The sequence below is a fragment of the Embiotoca jacksoni genome, unplaced genomic scaffold, assembly GCF_022577435.1.
Source record: "Embiotoca jacksoni isolate LCO1_2020_lvr unplaced genomic scaffold, fEmbJac1.0.p SCAF_21, whole genome shotgun sequence".
NCBI classification, from domain to species: Eukaryota; Metazoa; Chordata; class Actinopteri; family Embiotocidae; genus Embiotoca; species Embiotoca jacksoni.
Genome location: NW_027185352.1, coordinates 3,652,091 through 3,671,886, shown reverse-complemented (window position 1 = coordinate 3,671,886; position 19,796 = coordinate 3,652,091). Strand labels below are relative to the sequence as shown.

General features: G+C 41.5%; 1 protein-coding gene across 1 annotated transcript; it reads right to left on the bottom strand.

The window, feature by feature from the left end:
• Positions 1-526: 526 nt before the first annotated feature.
• Positions 527-14,604, bottom strand: LOC138202459 (NLR family CARD domain-containing protein 3-like). The gene is made up of 11 exons (XM_069156450.1): positions 14,479-14,604; positions 10,318-10,388; positions 9,347-9,469; positions 6,617-6,739; positions 6,070-6,148; positions 5,742-5,970; positions 2,918-4,691; positions 2,639-2,812; positions 2,341-2,514; positions 1,909-1,955; positions 527-1,631 (listed from the first exon to the last, which is right to left on the bottom strand). The coding sequence occupies exons 2-11, from the start codon at positions 10,362-10,364 to the stop codon at positions 1,054-1,056; spliced, it is 3,348 nt and encodes a 1,115-aa protein (XP_069012551.1). The 5' UTR covers positions 10,365-10,388; positions 14,479-14,604; the 3' UTR covers positions 527-1,053.
• Positions 14,605-19,796: the final 5,192 nt, after the last annotated feature.

Here is a 19,796-nt window from a genome sequence, read left to right as displayed (position 1 = left end):
TTTCATGATCGCCTTGAGGAAATCTCTTCAAATGTGCCACAAACATTCACATGACTGAGGGATAAATTGATTTGATTTTGGGGTTCAATGGTCAAGGTCAGCGTCTTTTCACATGTTGGCAATGTAAAAACAAAAGACAACAATGCATCTCTGGGCCCGAACTCATTTAAGATGGACTCAGGCGAAGTGGAAAACTGTCCTGTTGTCTGACGAATCAAAATTTTAGTTTCTTTTTGGAAATCATGGATGCTGCATCCTCCAGGTTAAAGAGGGGAGGGACCACCCAACTTGTTATTAGCGCTCGCCTTCATCAGCTAGCTGAGCCTACACAGTGAGGATGTGGTGTCATCAACACCTGATTTTTGTTATTGATTGACTTGTAGCACAATGGTTGACTTGTGTTTCCTGGCAAACTGTAATTTTCATGTCAGGTTTGTGTTGATAATATTTGTCCTCTGTTGCAGGCGACATGGGAGACTGCAGAGGAAATTAAAAGGTGGCCATTTAAAAGTGTAAAACAGTTACTTTTAATAATTATACTGATGTGACAGGGTTAAATGCTGCAGGTTTGTTTGTGTGTAGTTAGAGTGCAATAATTTTCAGATCAGCATATCGTTGCATTTTATTAACATATGGACAGTTGAGTTATAGAATAAATACATTGCACTTTAGGGCCACCAGGTGGCGCCAAAACTTCCAAACGTTTGTTGGAAAAGTTGAAAAACTGTTGAAAAAGTTGAAGGAGTGACTATATTTGGTTACTATTACTTCTCTTTACACTCATTTATTTCAGTCATTCCACTCACACATACTTGTATCTCATTACACATCTGACTATATTTACACACACAGCAAGAAATGATATTTTAGATAAAGTGACGAGAATATAAGTTAAATACACAAAATTTGACTGAACAACCAAAACTCAGAGCCAGACTGAGGGTAGACTTACGTTGCAGTGACTCAAGACTCACTTCTTAATGTAAAAAGTGGTTTTACAAGATGAGACTCAAAATCTCATTTGAGAGGAGGAGAAAGAGGGAGGGAGGACCTTTAAACCACGGGAGCATTTCTGGTAATGTTGCTGGTCTCCAGCGGGCACAGAAAGGCTGAGGAGTTCAACTTCACCCCATAACCAAAGCCAGCATACAGCGGCTCGGTGAATGTGGTGTTGAAGGTGTGGAGGTGGATCAGAGAGTCAGAGGAGACTTTGTAGAAGGACAGAGTGCCAGCAGGGCAGTCGACATACACTGCCACTCTGTTGGAGACAGAGGAGGAGGAGGCGAGAGGGATGAGGGTCCCACTGTTGTCGTGCCAGGCATTATATCCCCCATCGGTGCAGGTCAGAGACCAGGACTGATCGTTGCCCCCAAACTTTGAGCCATCGCTGTCTCCATTCCTCCTAATCCCTCTGTAACTGACAGCGATGTAAACCTTCCCAACCCACTCCACCTCCCAGTAACAGCGACCGGTCAGACCGTCTTCACATAGCACCTGAGGCCAGTAATCAAACCTCTCTGGGTGATCGGGGTACACGTGATCCTTTCTCAGATCGGTCACCTTTTTGTTGCTTTCAGACAGTTTGAGGAACTTGTGAACTGTGTTTGGGTCCAGCGTGAGGTCACAGAAATCTAATGGAGAGGACGACAAGCATCACAAACAGTTCGGATTATTATAAACTAATACTTCCTGTTTTGTTTCTGGTATTTTTTGCAATGAGCATCTTCTTAAATCCATTATATTTGCTTGTAGGGTTTTAATCAAGTAAATTCGTACCAATTATTAAATGGTAAACTATATTACAGACTTGTTGGGTTATTGATGACTTGGATGGAAAATAAAATTCTGACCCAAATACATTAAAAACTATTTGCTTTATATTTTTTTACAAACCAAAAACACACTTACACTTCCTCAGACTCGGCTTCAACCACTCAACTCCAACAGGTTCAGTCCTGAAAAAGACACCGAGGGTGACAGAAGTCAGAAGGTGTTTATTTGTTATGATCAATAATGTGTTTCCACAGTTTCCGCGTTACTCAGATCTTGGCTGATTACATAATTGTCTTTCGACATCTTCCCTGCTATACTTGATTCACTTCACTTTTCTGTACTCAGACAGCAGAAATAGAGCAGATTTCCTGGCTCTGCCATGTTGCGTCTTTGTTGTTGTCGTGTGAACGTTCTCAGCTGGGAATTCAGAGGTTACCAGATCAGAATCACTTCCCCACTTCCCCCCACACTTCCAAGTTGTCTGAACACACCATTATACCACGTTCAGTGAGCATGTAGATAAGGATTGAAATGGTCAATGTTTTGAACAGCATGATGACTGCTGACCTGAGAGTTTTCAGTCTGCAGTGTGGATCCTCCAGTCCAGCAGAAAGCAGCTTCACTCCTGAGTCTCCTGGATGATTGTAGCTCAGGTCCAGCTCTCTCAGATGGGAGGGGTTGGAGCTCAGAGCTGAGGCCAGAGAAGCACAGCCTTCCTCTGAGATCAGACACCCTGACAGCCTGCAGACATACAAAACACAAACCTCTGTGGAAGTAACATGTGTGGCAAATTTGAAGAAATTCCCTCAAGACAACCCATAAACACATTGCCGTCTGCAATGACTGCTGTCATCAGAGATCTTACCTGACAGTCTCCAGTTTACACTGTGGACTCTTTAGTCCATCACACAGCAGCTTCACTCCCACATCCTGAAGGTTGTTGTTGCTCAGGTCCAGCTCCTTCAGACAGGACGACTGGGAGCTGAGAACTGAGGACAGAGCTTCACAGCTCCTCTCTGAGAGGTTGCATCCATTCAGCCTGAGGAGGCAGAAACAGGCAGAAAAAGGAACAACAGTTTTTCAGGTTCAGTCAGTATCAGCACAGTTAAAGCTTCGGGACTGAACAAAATCTTAACAAACTCACAGAACTTTGTTGGAGGCTTTGACCACGGGCAACAGCCTCAGAAAAGCCTCCTCTGAAGCCGAGTATTTCTTCAGGTCGAACACGTCCAGATCTTTTTCTGATGACAGTAAGATGAAGACCAGAGCGGACCACTGAGCCGGAGACAGTTTCTCTGTGGAGAGACGTCCTGATCTCAGAGACTGTTGGATCTCCTCCACTAGAGAGCGATCGTTCAGTTCATTCAGACAGTGGAACAGATTGATGCTTCTCTCTGCAGACAGATTCTCACTGATCTTCTCCTTGATGTAGTGGACTGTTATCTGATTGGTCCCCGAGCTACTTCCTGTCTGTGTCAGCAGGCCTCGTAGGAGAGTCTGGTTGGTCTGCAGTGACAGACCGAGGAGGAAGCGGAGGAACAGGTCCAGGTGTCCGTTTGGACTCTGTAAGGCCTCGTCCACAGCACTCTGGTAGAAATGTGTCTCTTCTCTGGATGTTGTTTGTTTCTCTTCCAGCAAGTTGACGGCAGAGTTGATGAAGGTCAGATGGACGTGAAGAGCAGCCAGAAATTCCTGAACGCTCAGGTGGACGAAGCAGAACACCTTGTCCAGGTACAGCCCGCTCTCCTCCTTAAAGATCTGAGTGAACACTCCTGAGTACACCGAGGCTGCTGTGATATCGATGCCACACTCTGTCAGGTCGGATTCATAGAAGATCAGGTTTCCTTTCTGCAGCTGCTCGAATGCCAGTTTTCCCAGAGACTCGATCATCTTCCTGCTCTTCGGACTCCAGTGTGGATCTGTCTCAGCTCCTCCGTCGTACTTGACCTGCTTCAGTTTGGACTGAACCACCAGGAAGTGGATGTACATCTCCGTCAAGGTCTTGGGCAGCTCTCCTCCCGCTGTGCTTTTCAACACATCCTCCAGGACCGTCGCGGTGATCCAGCAGAAGACCGGGATGTGACACATGATGTGGAGGCTTCGGGATGTCTTGATGTGGGAGATGATCCTGCTGGCCTGCTCCTCATCTCTGAATCTCCTCCTGAAGTACTCCTCCTTCTGTTGGTCACTGAACCCTCTGACCTCTGTCACCATGTCGACACACTCGGGAGGGATGTGATTGGCTGCTGCACATCGTGTAGTAATCCAGAGGCGAGCGGAGGGAAGCAGTTTCCCCCTGATGAGGTTGGTCAGCAGCACATCCACTGAGGTGGACTCTGTAACATCAGTCAGGATCTCATTGTTGTGGAAGTCCAGAGGAAGTCGACACTCGTCCAGACCGTCAAAGATGAACACAACTTTTAAATCGTTAAAGATGCAGATTCCTGCTTGTCTGGTTTCAGTAAAGAAGTGATGAACAAATTCTACTAAGCTGAACTTTCTCTCCTTCAGCAAATTCAGCTCCCTGAAAGTGAATGGAAACATGAACTGAATGTCCTGGTTGGCTTTGTCTTCAGCCCAGTCCAGAGTGAACTTCTGTGTTAGGACTGTCTTCCCGATGCCAGCCACACCCTTCGTCAGCACTGTTCTGATTGGTTCATCTCGTCCAGGTGAACCTTTAAAGATGTCTTCTTGTCTGATTATTGTTTCTGTTCGGTCTGCTTTCCGCGATGCGGTTTCAATCTGTCTGACCTCGTGTTCTTCGTTGACCTCTGCAGTCCCTCCCTCTGTGATGTACAGCTCGGTGTAGATCTCATTCAGCAGCGTCGGCTTCCCTGATTTAGCGATGCCCTCAAACACACACTGGAACTTCTTCTTCAGGTTGGACTTGAGGTTAAGCTGGCACATGGAAGGAGACTCTGAAAGAACAAAGAACACTGTTGAGGATACTCAGTGAGAAACTTAAACACAGCCCATCGAGTACAATATAACCAGTTTTCTTCTTAACACCAGAAAAAACAAATGAACAAATGAAAAAACAAGGAAATGAGCCCATTTTATTTGATTCCCAGCCGATGACATGGAAATGGTTGAATTGTTGGATTCCTTTGTATACTGTTGTAAAGTTCTGTTGTTAAGGACTGAACTGTGTTAAATAAATAACCTGTCGTGTTGTAAATGTGCACAATATAAATAAAACTTGAATTGAATTGAAAAAGTCAAAACTTGCTCAAAGGATTTCATGAACACGGTTTAACTTTAGTGAACTCTGATCGGTTCACTCTGTGGGCTGTAAACAGGAACACAGGGTGCTCCTCAAAAGTTGGGCAGGAAATCCTTCTCAGTACTTCCAGCTTCACATCTTAGACTGTACCAAAGCAAACCATCAGAAGTCTACCAGAACAAAAGAAAACCCGAAACCTCATCAACAACTCTGCAGAGGGCAGCCAGAACATCCCTAATCCCACGTTTGATATTTAACAGGCTGACTTGTTCAGTAAACTACTTTCACGATCATTTTTAAGATGTTATTGAATCAATGACCTGCATCACTGTATTATAACGCACACTGTATTATAGGTATTATAAATCAAACTCTTCAAATGTTCCTGCTCAAACTGTTTCCATCAACCTGTTTTTCAATTTTCACATAACCATTCGAGTGCAGAATATTAAAAAAAAAAAAAAAAAAACTCTTCTAAAGAAAAAGGTTTGTCCTCTTGACTGATGTACAAAAGTTGATGCATACTGGAGGGTAAATGGAACCAGACTTGGTGAATAATGTTCACTGAAAATTAACGAACAGAAATCCACTGTTTCCGTCATGTTTTCTGGATAAACATTGTGTCATCTTTAGCCTGAAACCAGCCAGTGTAAACCGTAAACGAGTTCGTAAATGTGCACAGAGGACGGTATTTAAAAGTCCTGCCATTTATCCTGCAGATGAAATATGTAGAGAAACTTCTTACTGCTCTGCAGACAGTCAGCCAGCTCCTCCTGCTTCCTTCTCTTCAGGAAGTGCAATATGATCTTCAGGAATGCCTCTTTGCTGCTCTTCTTCTGCTCCTCATCCTCACCATCCAACACCTTCTCATCCTCCCGCTGACTCTCTAAGCATTCTGGGTAATCTGGACTCAGAAGCTTCCGAATATTCTTCAGCTCGTTCTTTACAAACGTGATAACGTCGTCCTCCACCACCTGGAACGCAAGACGACATAAATCACAATGCACTGATATAAAAACTACACCATGACTGAACACAGAAGGTGTGAAAGCAGCTGTTGTCCATATACAGACCATAAAGATGGAGTCCAGGTCTGTCTGACGCTGCTGGGTGGACTGACTGCAGGGAACCTCGGAGCTGTGCTGATCCACTCTGTGGAGGAACCATGAAGAATCAGCTCACACTGTGTGTGTCCACACAGACTAACACAAGGTAGAGCTCTATTCAATTATATTTAATAACTGCACTGCTAATGAATATATACTTTGACTTTTAGAAATATACATCTTCAATCCTCTTTTTACAAGTTACAGTTCTTTAAGCATTTTTTTTTTTTTTTTTTATCAATGTACACCCTAATTCTTTTGTTAAAAAAAAAAAAAAAGACTTTGGCCCCATTTTTCTTTTTTATTTCTGTAAATGTTGTCATTTTGAAATAAATATACAATTTGAGTTTTATTATTATTTAATAATTATTAATTTATAAAGAAATAATTTTAGTGGTTTTGTTCTTGTGCACCTGAAGCCTTCATTGTAAATGTACACTTTTGTTTCACGTATTTCATCGTGTCTGCAGGTTTGAAACTGAAATGTTCTGCATAAATAGTTTTATCAGCTCACCTCAGCTGGACATCAGGACAGACTTCTTTAAACATGATGGGTTCATGCTTCGAGCGGTCGCTCTTCAAGGACAAACAGCTGAGTCCAGAGTCGTGTTCAAGAGTGTCCAGTGTCTTACAGATCCTGAAGAGACGAGAGGACAACGAGAGAGATGACGGCTTTCACTGCCTGAAGCTCTGAAGTGTTTCACAGTAAAATACATAAGGACATCCAAAAACATGCACCTCAGGTCAGGTTACCTGGCGCCGCGCTAGTGGCAGCCTGCTGCAGCAGCTCCCCCCTGAGAGCCCCCCTGCTGTAGTGAAGAAATTTCCCCTCGGGGATTAATAAAGTGTATAAAATAAAAAAAATAAAAAAATAAAAATAAATGAATCTAAAACTTTATTGCAGTTATTAGTTTTACATGTGTTTTTCCACAGTAAAATACAGAGGTAAGTCTGTACATTTTGCTCAGTACTTAATGACAGTATTTAAGTACAGTTCCAAGTTCTGAGTACTCGACTTGAGTATTTCCATTTTCTGTACTTTATACTTTAACTGGTGTGCCAGTGTAGAAACTCTTCAACTAACCCAGCGACCTAACGTCAGCCTTTTTACATGGTCCTTTGAGCCGGATAAATAAGACAGACCTCTGTGGCATGACCTCAGATGAGAGAGCCCTCCACATGTATATGAGGGGCAAGTACTGCCATTTGGCACAACCTGCAGTCCCTACTGTGCAATCTATGCTGTTCAAAGACATGCACAAGCCTATCAAGAGCACAGTGAAAACGTTGCAGTCGCTGAATCATTTTATGTGGGCAACTGTCTTCATTCCCTTCCTTGCCCTCTAAAGGCCAAAGACCTGGTTGTTAAGTTGAGAGATGTGCTATCCGCGGGAGGCTTTGACATCAGGCGGTGGGCCAGTAACATCCCATCTGTTGTGGACCATTTACCCGCAGAGCCGACAGCACAGAGCGCTGGCTGAGTCACGATGAGTTAGATCCAACCGAGCACGCGCTTGGGTAAAGCTGGCACTTCTCATCAGACACTCTTGGTTAACAAGCGCAGACCAGGCGTGTATAAGGCTGCAACTATGAGGAATGCCCACAAAGTACTTGCAACTCTGTATGATCCCATTGGATACATAAAACCCTTTAACACCAGAGCGAATATCCTCCTCCGACAGCTTTGGATGAAAAAGAGAGAGAATGGGACGACCCCGCACAACGTGGCAAACTTCAACAAGCACCGTCACAGCGGGAAAATTAGCTCCCCAACCTGGTCAACATCCAGCATCCAAGATGGTGTGAGATTAACATCCCAACAACTGCATATATTCTGTGATGCCTCTGAGCCGCTCTGCTTCTACCAATCGGCTAGTTGCTCCCTCACTGAGCTAAACACTCTACAAAATCACGACTGTTTGCTATCCTGGCTCCTGAATGGTGGAATGAGCTCCCCACCAACATCAGGACAGCGGAAACTCTGTACATCTTCCGCCGCAAACTAAAAACACACCTCTTCAGACTTTACCTTGAACAGTGCAACTTTAGGAGCGCTTAAAATGGCACTTACTGATAGAACTTTGTAGTTTGGCTTTCATGATGAAATTGTATTTTCTTGATTCCTGTTGTTCTGGGTTTTGTACCCTCATGGTTGAAATGCATTTATTGTAAGTCGCTTTGAATAAAAGCGTCAGCTAAATGAAATGTAATGTAATGTAACGGGCTAATGGCTGAGGATGGAGGGATTCATGTTGGATTTGTTATGACTAGATCCAGAGTTGCTCCCAAAAAACAGCTCGCCATTCCCCACCTCGAGCTGTATGCAGCCCTAATGGGAGCGCAGCTAGCTCAGTTACTGAAGAGCAACTTAACACTCCCTATGAATAAAACAGTGCTCTGGTCAGGTTCCACCGTTGTCCTAACCTGGCTAGTCAGAGTCTTTGTTGCTAACCGCATCACATTAATCCTAGACCTAACATCCTCTGCCCGGTGGCGTTATGTCGAAACATGTCACCATCCTTTCTGACCTTGCCGTCCGATCAATGGCCCGCTCTGCCACCATAAACCCATGAGCCAGTCCCTGACTTCAGAAAACCCCGGTTTAGTGGCCTTACACAGATCAACAAGCATTCAGATCTACCAGATCCAAGTCAGTTCAGTACCTGGTAAGATCTTGTCTTGGCAAACCAGCAAAACCTTCAGGATACTGCCAAACAACACACAGCTGCCTAGCGGACTCTGGCCTCTTGATAAGGTAACCCGTGTCATTTCAGGTGATGATGGGCGTGTAAATAGAATAGAGGTCAACATCAAAGGGAAACTGTACATCAGACATGTTGCAAGACTAGCATCCTCGTAGTGGATTTATTTTCCAATGCGTCATCCCATTTGAGGGCCGCCAATTTATGATTCTTCCTTCCTGCCAAGGCCGAGAGAGGCGAGACTTTGCTTCTACCCATCCAGCTGCGCCTGAACTGATTCGAGTCCTGGATCAGAGCCTGCTCAGCCTCTGTTTGCTGCAGCATGCTGCTCTCCATGTGCTGTAATCCATTGTTCTCCACTTGACTGTGCACCAGATGCATTATTTTGAGTAAATTATGGATATTGGTTAAAGTTATTGTTTATTCTGAATTCCTCAGTTCATGTTTAGTGCTTTGAAAGGAAAATAAACAGTTAACCGGCTCTCGTCTCTGGTCCTCATGCTTTAACGTCAGCCTTTTTACAAATAGTTTTATCAGCTCACCTCAGCTGGACATCAGGACAGACTTCTTTAAACATGATGGGTTCATGTTTCGAGCGATCGCTCTTCAAGGACAAACAGCTGAGTCCAGAGTCATGTGCAGGAGTGTCCAGTGTCTTACAGATCCTGAAGAGACGAGAGGACAACGAGAGAGATGACGGCTTTCACTGCCTGAAGCTCTGAAGTGTTTCACAGTAAAATACATAAAGGACATGAATCTAAAACTTTATGCAGTTATTAGTTTTACGTGTGTGTTTGTTTAGTAAAATACAGAAGTGACTCAGTACATTTAGCTCAATGTATGTTTAGTGTGAGTTGTGAATACTCTACTTGGGTATTTCCATTTTCAGTATTTTATACTTTGACTGTTTCAAAGGAAATACTTTTCACCATATTTTATTGATCTAATTATTATCATTATTGATCTCATAGCTTTTACTTTAAGTCTTTACATTTTAAGAAAATAATAATTTTTATGACATGATGCACAAAAACATCTTCTTGAAACTGACATAAAAAAACCTCAGAATAAAACATTATTATTGATTATTTATCTTTATCAATTTTCTGCTTTTTCTGTTTTAGATGTCAGAAAACTAAAACTGTTCCCATCTGATGTCACTTTGAGCTCTGGTTAACTGTGACGGACACAGTTAATAAATTATCAGCAGATAAAACCACAATAAAATAATCAGACCTAAGCGCTTCATATCAAATTGTTAAAGGCAGTTTTCTAAACATTAATACACATATGGACATTTTTCTCCACTTTAGAACAAGTCAAGTACATTTTCCTGACAATTCTTCAGATAATTTTTTGTTTTTCTATTTTCGAGTACTTTTACAAAAGTAAATAATTTGATTACTTCCTCCAATGCTGCATAAACAACAACAACACTTCTGACTGTGAAAGATTCAGGTTGCTGTTACTAACATGTTGCTTGTCAGTATGAAGAGAAAAAATATTGACTTACGACGTCTTTAAAGGAAGTTGTCTCCGAGGTGAAACCGGAGGACTCATGGTGGCTCTTTATCGACCCGACTCCTGTCGGTGAACAAAGTCATGAAAAACCCTGAAAACACTCAGTTACTGTAACAAACATGTATGCTGCAAAGTTGAATCTCCGCTACACTACACTACACCACAGACTGCACACAGGTCGTCACTGGGGATTTCGGCCGCTCTGGTGGTGAAAAGATAAGCTGCATGATTAGATTAGATGCTCTCTCGGAAGGTTTCTGATGACACTATTTTACAGCCACTGTATTTTCCCATCTGATTTCCTGTAAACTTTCCACATAATTTCCACACATTTTTTTTTGTTTTGTAAATTACAGGATGGTTTTCTCTGCCACGTGGTGGTGTGTGTGAATGCTGTATTATTGTTGATGAAAAATGGTCGGCTGTTTTGAGATTTTCACCAGACACTAACAGTGTTACTACTGCTGCCTGTCAGCAACACAAACACACCGCAGTAAACAGTGATGGATATTAATCATTAATCTGAGGATCAGCAAATAAATCCATAATGATTATTCTCATAGTAATTCATTTAAGAAAAGTGTCTGGCTGTGTTCCAAATGACATACAAATAGTGTCACACACGTGTGAGGACTCTCGTGTATAGCAGGAATTTCCACACTGACATTCTGCACTAAATAACCATAGCATGTGAATGCATCACCCACCAACACGTCTGACGATTCGAATTATTTTACCCGGAGATAAACGAGTTTTTGTGCCCTCTGATGAACGCACTCAATAAACACACTGATGTCTTCTGTCCAGCAGCAGTACGGCTGTACTTAATTAAAAATAAAGTTTTGCGTTGTGTTCAGGAACAACAGCAGCAGCTTCCTCAGAAGCATCAATTTGAAAATTATTCACGTCGGTGGACCCTCTTCCTTTTCTGTTGTGTAGCCAAAATGGCGACCGTTGAGTGTGGAAAGGGTCCTGCGTTTCAATTTTGGGCCTGTTTGAGTGCACTATGTGGTATGTTTCCATACTAATCAGTCTGAGAGCACTTCTGCTCTCAAAACAGTGAGTGTTAATGCACCATTATACACCACACAGGTCCTCCGGTTTCTTTTTAAGTTATTGTCTTAAACCTCATCAGGAGATTTGTTAGAGGAGGACTCTGCAGGTACATTCAATTTTCTAAAATATAATTTGTCTGTTCATCAATTTGAAACTCAAAGATTCTTTTATTACCATCAAATATGACACACAAAAAAAGCTGAAATGTTTTAACATGTTTGCTCAACAATGACAGTTAATTATGGAACAGAAGATTAATCCTCTAATCTTGGTAACTCTGGGGGGAAAAAAAGAATAATTTTCATTGGTTAATCCATCCAATCCTTTCTGCTGTGCAGGTCACACTGATTTAATCAAAGATATCATGAGGAGTTGTTGTTATGCACAGCTGGAAATATGATTTGATAACAAATTATTGTGGATTATTTCATTCCTGCTGGTTTTGCTTCATACTTTCATCAAATAAAGACACAACAGAAACATCCAGGCAAACTGTAAAACTAAAGAAAGCTTAAATATCCCACTTTTCCTCAATGCCCCTTGAATTATTTGGTTAATATAGGCCTATATGTATCTATGTGGATTTCTGTATAATAAACATGGATCTATCAACAGACACATGGGCGTCTGAACCTTTCAGATTAAGAGGAAGCAGTTTAATCATTGCTGATGTTCAGTGCTGTTTTCAGACTCAAAAAAGTCACACGCAGCATTGTCATGGAAAAAACACATCTTCTCTCTGTGCACTCTCACCGTGTTGTTTCATCACCCAAAGAAAGAAAGATAAATAAATGAGTAAAAATCTGTCTTAAAATCCTGACTCCAACATGTATATATATATATATAACCTTGCAGCACATCAAGATGAGCTGATTGCTGCAAATGCTCATCTGTACATATATAAATAAATGTAAATATACATACATATGTATATACACACATATATACATGTTTTCTTTGACAAACCCCACATTATAAAAAAAAATACAAAGTTACCGTATATTTCTCTGACCTTTGACATTTTACCAAACAAATTCCTTAATAGGCTAGTTCACTGTTGTCAAGGCATCTGCTTACTTATGTTGTCTTATATTACTGGTTCAACTTTTTACTGATATCGCTCCACTCCTCTGGACCAGCCTTTGTCCCTCAGCTTAGCCTGCTCACTGCATCACTCAATTGCCATATCCTCAGCTACACTTGGACTTAAATCTTCATAATCCATTCTGTTCTAATAAAACTGTTTAATTATATTATTTCAAGTCTCTGCCGCCTGCATTTGAGTCCAAATCCTCCACTACACATATTATTAATTTGTTGAGGTCAGGATGAGGTTGAGATGGATGGATAGTAATTTGTTTGCGAAAAGTTCAAAATTCATAGAAATGTACAGTATCTGTTGACCTTAGAGGGGATTTGGAAGTGTGGTTTCTACCCTCTAGTGCAGTAAAATATCACCAAATTGGGACCAGTCATAGAAGAAGACCTCAGCTAGCAGACACCATGACAAGGAGGAACTAACCTATTGAGGAATTTGCTTTGTGACAGATCAAAGTTGATGGAAAAGTATTGTATCTGTTGAGCTCGGAGTAGACTTTGAAGGGTGATTTCTCTGCGTTGGTGCAGTAAAATGTCACCAAAATAGGACCAGTCATAGAAGAACACATTAGCAAGTGGATACCATGACGAGGAGGTACTAAACTATTGAGGAATTTGCTTTATGTAAGGTCAAAGTTCAGAGAAAAGGACTGTGGAAATCTTGGTCTCGAGGGGAGTTTGAAGTGTGATTTTTCCAAGGTGGTCCAGTAAGATATCAGTAAAAAGTTGAACCAGTAATATAAGACAACAGAAGTAAGCAGATGCATTGACAACAGGGAACTCACCTATTAAGGAATTTGTTTGGTAAAATGTCAAAGGTCAGAGAAATATACTGTAACTATTTACTTTTTTATAATGTGGGATTTGCCAAACAAATCATGTATATATGTGTGTGTATACATGCATACGCATATTTATTTATATACATAGAGAGGAGCAGTTGCAGCAATCGGCTCATCTTGATGTGCTGCAGGACTGAAAAGTTAAAAAAAAAATTCACCCCCCTCTCCTGCTCTCAGACGGAGTCTGTCCATCCATCTATCTATCTATCTATCTATCTATCTATCTATCTATCTATCTATCTATCTATCTTCCAGGACCTTCATTTGCGTCACTCATAAGCATTGCCCCATTTTACACTACCATGAGTTTATATATATATCTTTATATTTCGGCCCGTCTTTACCGTAACTACAATACTGTTGGTGCAACGAAAATCTACAGACGACTGGCTTTACCAGTGTGGAGCACTCGGCGAAAAAACTGCGTCACACTCGAGTTGGAAACCCCCGTCTGTGTTTTCAAAATAAAATCACTGACGTGAAAGTAACAAAACTACACAATGAGGCTACATACTTGCGCATTATGAAATAAATAGATTTGAATCCCGGCGCTTTCTGTATAAACCTTCCCGCGTGTCACCGTAGATCACTGAACTGGTATAAAAAAGTAAAAGGCTGTCAGTCACTGTTTGCTCACACCCACCCTCCTGTCCACTCGTATTGACGTTAATCCCAGTTAGTGTGATTTCATGAACATAGCCACAGTTACAAACATAACTTCTGTACTTATCCTTCAGCGAAGGGTTGAGTGATAAGTCTCTTTATATGTTTTATGTGCTGCCGCAAATCATTGTGGGACAGCATTATCTCCTTTCTTTTTGTAAAGGACGGTCTGGTGTATCTTACCTTTAGGAGGTTATAAAGAAAGCATTGAAGTACATCGCCATTTCTTATCATTGCCGCCCCGACCGGCTCATTAACTTCAGTCTTCTGAACCACTGTGACCCTCAGTAAAAACCTTAAATGGACTATTTGCCCCGCTGTTTGTTTTAGATCTCTTTTCGTGCTCAGACCACAAACTTAGACTGAGGAAGTGGCAGGTCACGAGACCGCAGCCTGTCCATGAACACGCAAACATGTCCCGTGGTGACACCGCGCAACCGGCCTTTCTCCGCATAAACGAAAAAGGAAAAGAAACTTAAAAGAGAAAACTTTACCTTCCACAGTCGTCGTGTCAAAATGTGATCGTCTGTCAGCCAACTGACTGTTGTTGGCGGGAGCGCGCTTATCCTGTTAAAGCAGAGCAGCATGAGTCTTCATGTCCGCCGCTGCTTTCTTTGGGATCTTACTCTGAAAGGTTAAGGGGGATTTTTTTTTTTTTTTTTCAGGATGACTTTTGCGTGTCCTCGCAATACTTTCCTTCTTCCGTTCGCTTTAGCCATATGTTTGTTTTCATTCAGCTGCCCTGGGCCTCATGAACTAAAGTAGTGTGTTGGTCCATGTCAGTTTATATTATTTTTATGGTAACATTGGGTCATTAAAAGTATTTCAGCAGGTAAAAAAAACTGTAATAATCTGTCCAACATAATCTAACTGTATTTTTGCTATAAATCGACTAAAAACGACAGAATGAGTTATTATCTAGGGCACAGAGCAGATAAAATCAGGCAGTCCTCATGAGAATTGTGTTAAAGCGAACAAGTCAACATGATGTCAGTTTTATGAACGATAACAGGATGATCAAATAAATCACTGAAATTCCCTGAGCACTGCTCTCCACTGTCAGTACACCTGTACCCATACTACAATATTACCGATAGGCTACTCATACAGGCCTATTTCCTGCGATATTTTCACAATCATGTTCATCTGTTAGGATAAAAATAAAAACTGAACGTAATAGAGTGACAGATTGGAGGTAGCCTCCAACCTTCACTTCTGTCTCATTAAGAAAGAAAATCTATGTTTACTTGCAGACTTTGTTTTGAAGCACCAACTTTATCGTAAACAAGGCTTCAGTGATGAAACAATGAGTCATAATCATAACTCAAATAATAATGATCTCAACAACAGCACGCCACCTAACAAAGAGCAGCTCTTTTGTGGTGAAGAGGCAACCTTAGAGACTGCAATGAATCATAGTTTCACTTCCTCACTTTCCCACGAACCTCTTCACTCTGCAGCTCTTTGCTGGACCAGGAGCCTCATTTATAAGACAGTGCGTAAAAGTGCATTTGCACACCTTATAAAATGGCACACGTAAAAAATATAAATATTTATTAAACCGTGCTAACAATGTGGGCTTCATTGATAATTGGAATACTTTCTGGGGAAAACCTGGTCTGATCCGGAGAGACGGCATCCATCCTACTTTGGATGGTGCAGCTCTTCTTTCTAGAAATATGGCCATGTCTCTTAACAGCCCTAAAACCTGACATCCAGGGTTGAGGCCAGGACGCAGAGCTGCAGTCTTACAGCTCCTCTGCAGCTTCTTCAGAGCTGTCACTCACCCAAAACCTTCAACATCCTGTAGAGGTTGTGTCTGTACCCAGACCACCTATATTTAAAAAACTCAAGAAAAGATGTATCAATAAAAATTTAATGCAAATTAATTAAATTAATTACCAAATTAATGGATCAAAAAAATCTGACAATTAAAAGCGGACTATTAAATATCAGATCTCTCTCGTCTAAATCTCTGTTAGTAAATGACTTGATAACTGATCATCAGATTGATTTACTCTGTCTCAGAGGCTGCAACAGGAAAAATATGTTAGTATTAATGAAGCAACTCCTCCCAGTCATATTAATTATTATATTCCTAGAGATTTAGGCCAAGGAGGAGGAGTGGCAGCAATCTTCCACTCAAGCTTATCAATTAATCTAAAACCTAAACTTAGTTATAATTCATTTGAGAGTCTGACTCTCCTTATTCAGAGTTTCTAACTGAATTCTGACTTTTTATCTGATTTAGTGCTGAGTTCAGATAAAGTGATGATAGTGGGAGACTTTAACATTCATGTTGACATGGACAACGACAGCCTCAGTTCTACTTTTAGCTCATTATTAGATTCTATAGGCTTTTCTCAGAATGTAAATAAACCCCGTCACTGTGGTAACATTACATTACATTTCATTTAGCTGACGCTTCTATCCAAAGCAACTTACAATAAGTGCATTTCAACCATGAGGGTACAAAACCCAGAACAACAACAATCAAGGAAATACAATTTCTTCAAGAAAGCCAAACTACAAAGTTCTATCAGTAAGTGTCATTTTAAGTGCTACTAAAGTTCTACTCTTCAAGGTAAAGTGTGTTTTTAGTTTGTTGACAGAAGATGTATAGATTTTCTGCCGTCCTGAGCTCTTTCCACCATTTAGGAGCCAGGACAGCAAACAGTCAGGATTTTGTAGAGTGTTTAGCTCAGTGAGGAGCAACAAGCCGATTGGTAGAAGCAGAGTGGAGGGAGCGGGCTGGGATGTAAGGTTGGACCATGTCCTGGATGTAAACTGGACCCGATCTGTTCGCAGCACGGTACGCAAGTACCAATGTTTTGAAACAGATGCGGACAGCTACTGGTAACCAGTGAAGGGAGCGGTGGAGGAGGAGGAGGAGGAGGAGGAGGAGCGGAGTGGTGGGAGTGAATTTAGGAGGTTAAAGAACAGTTGAGCTGCGGCATTCTGGATGAGCTGCAGAGGTCGGATGGCACTAACAGGTAGACCTGCCAGGAGGGAGTTACAGTAGTCCAGACGTGAGATGACCAGAGCCTGGACCAGAGCCTGGACCAGAACCTGGACCAGAGCCTGGACCAGAACCTGGACGTGTTCCCCTGATGTTGTGCAGCATGTATCTACAGGAACGCGTCGTTGCAGCGATGTTGGCAGAAAGAGAGAGTTGACTGTCGAGTGTCTCCGAGGTTCCTAGCAGTCAGGGTCGGGGATAACACAGAGTTGTACAAGGTAGTAGTCAGGTCGAGGGTGGGAGAGTCTTTCCCCGGAAGGAAGAGCAGCTTGGTCTTGTCGAGGTTGATTTTCAAGTGGTGTGAGGACATCCACTGAAAGATGTCAGTCAGACAGGCAGAGATTCACCACACCCTCCATCTGGTTCTGTCGTATGGCATGGAAACTGAAAATGTAATTGTATTTCCTCAAAACCCTGTTTTGTCGGACCACTTCTTATTAACATCTGACGTTACAATAATGGACTACACAGCATGTGAGAATAAATCTCACGACAGTAGATGTCTGTCAGATAATGCCGTGCCCAAGTTTAAGGAAGCAGTTACATGCTTATCCTCTTCGATGCCGTGTGTTAAAGCAGTGGAAGACATCTACGTTGATCTTCGTCCCACACAAGTGGATCATCTGGTAGAAAACACTGCAGTATCTCTGCTACAACTCTAGATAATGTTGCTCCTCTGAAGAACAGAGTAATGAACCAGAGGAAGTTGTCTCCGTGGTACAACTCAAAACTACGCTCTGCTAGGCAGCGACTAGAAAGCTGGAAAGGAAATGGCGTTCCACTAATTTAGAAGAATTTCACCTGCCTGGAAGGATAGTCTAATATTATACAAGAAAGCTTTTCGTAGGGCCAGGACTTTATGTTATTCATCATTAATAGAGGACAACAAGAACAACCCCAGGTTTCTTTTCATCACTGTAGCAGGCTGACAAAGAGTCACAGTTCTGTTGAGCCCTCTATTCCTTCAGCTCTCAGCAGTAATGACTTCATCAACTTCTTTACTAATAAAATTCTTACTATTAGGGAGATAATTGGGCCGACCCTTCCTGACACCATCACTGGTGTGATGTTAAGCACAGCAGCCCTGGAAGCAACTGTAGGACCAGATGTAAACTTGTAAAATGTCTCTCCTGTTGAGTTCTCTGAGTTAACTAGAATTATTTCTTCATCTGGATCCTCTAGCTGTCTGTTAGATCCCATCCCAACTAAACTTTTTAAGGAAGTCTTCCCTTTAATTAATACTTCCATATTAGATGAGATCAACCTATCTATTGTAACCGGCTATGTACCTCAGGCTTTTAAAGTGGCTGTAATTAAACCTTTACTTAAAAAGCCAACTCTTGATCCAGCTGTTTTGGGAAACTACAGACCAATTTCCAACCTGCTATTTATTTCTAAAATCCTTGAAAAAGTTGTTGCAAATCAACTTTTTAATCATTTACAAAGCAATGATCTGTTTGAAGATTTTCAGTCAGGCTTTAGAGTTCATCATAGCACAGAAACAGCTCTGGTGAAAGTTACTAACGATCTTTTATTAGCCTCAGATAATGGACTCGTCTCTATACTTGTTCTTCTGGACCTCAGCGCTGCTTTTGATACGATTGATCATATGATCTTATTACAGAGATTAGAAGACGTTACAGGATCAAAGGAACTGCATTAGATTGGTTCAAATCCTACTTATCAGATAGATTCCAGTTTGTCCATGTCAACAATGAATCTTCCAGACAAACAAGAGTTAGTTATGGAGTTCCACAAGGCTCAGTGTTAGGTCCAATACTTTTTACTTTGTACATGCTTCCATTAGGAGATGTCATCAGGAAGCACTGCATCAACTTCCATTGTTATGCAGATGACACTCAGCTATATCTTTCTATAAAACCAGATGAAACTAATCAGTTAGTAAAACTTGAAGCCTGTCTAAAAGACATAAAGGCCTGGATGACCAAAAACTTCCTGCTTCTAAATTCAGACAAAACAGAAGTTCTTGTACTTGGTCCTAAACACCTCAGAAACTCTTTCTGTAATCACTTAGTTACTCTAGATGATGTTGTCTTGGCCTCCAGCAAAACTGTGAGGACCCTTAGAGTCATATTTGATGAGGACTTATCCTTTAGACACCAGATAAAGCAAATCTCCAGAACTGCCTTCTTTCATCTACGTAATATTAATAAAATCAGGAAAATCCTTCCTCAGCGTGATGCAGAAAAACTCATTCATGCATTTGTTACTTCTAGGCTAGATTATTGTAATTCCTTGCTGTTAGGATGTCCAAATTACTCATTAAAAACCTCGTAGCTGATCCAAAATGCTGCAACAAGAGTACTAATGGGATTTAGCAAGAGAGATCATATTTCTCCAGTTTTAGCTTCTCTTCATTGGCTTCCTGTGAAATCAAGAATAGAATTTAAAATTCTCTTGCTGACTTACAAATCTCTACATGACCAGGCTCCATCATATCTTAGAGATCTTATAGAACCATATAATCCTAGCAGAGCACTTCTCTCTCAGTACGCTGGTCTACTTGTGGTTCCTAGAGTTCATAGAAGTAGAATGGGAGGCAGAGCTTCAGTTTTCAGGCTCCTCTCCTGTGGAACCAGCTCCCAGTTTGTGTTGGAGGGGCAGAAACCCTCTCTAGCTTTAAGATTAGACTCAAAACGTTCCTTTTTGATAAAGCCTATAGTTAGGGTTGGCTCAGGTAGACCTGAACCAACCCTTAGTTATGCTGTTATAGGCCGAGGCTGCTGGGGGACCTCGTTACATGCTGAGCTTCTTTTCTTTCTTTCTACTCTT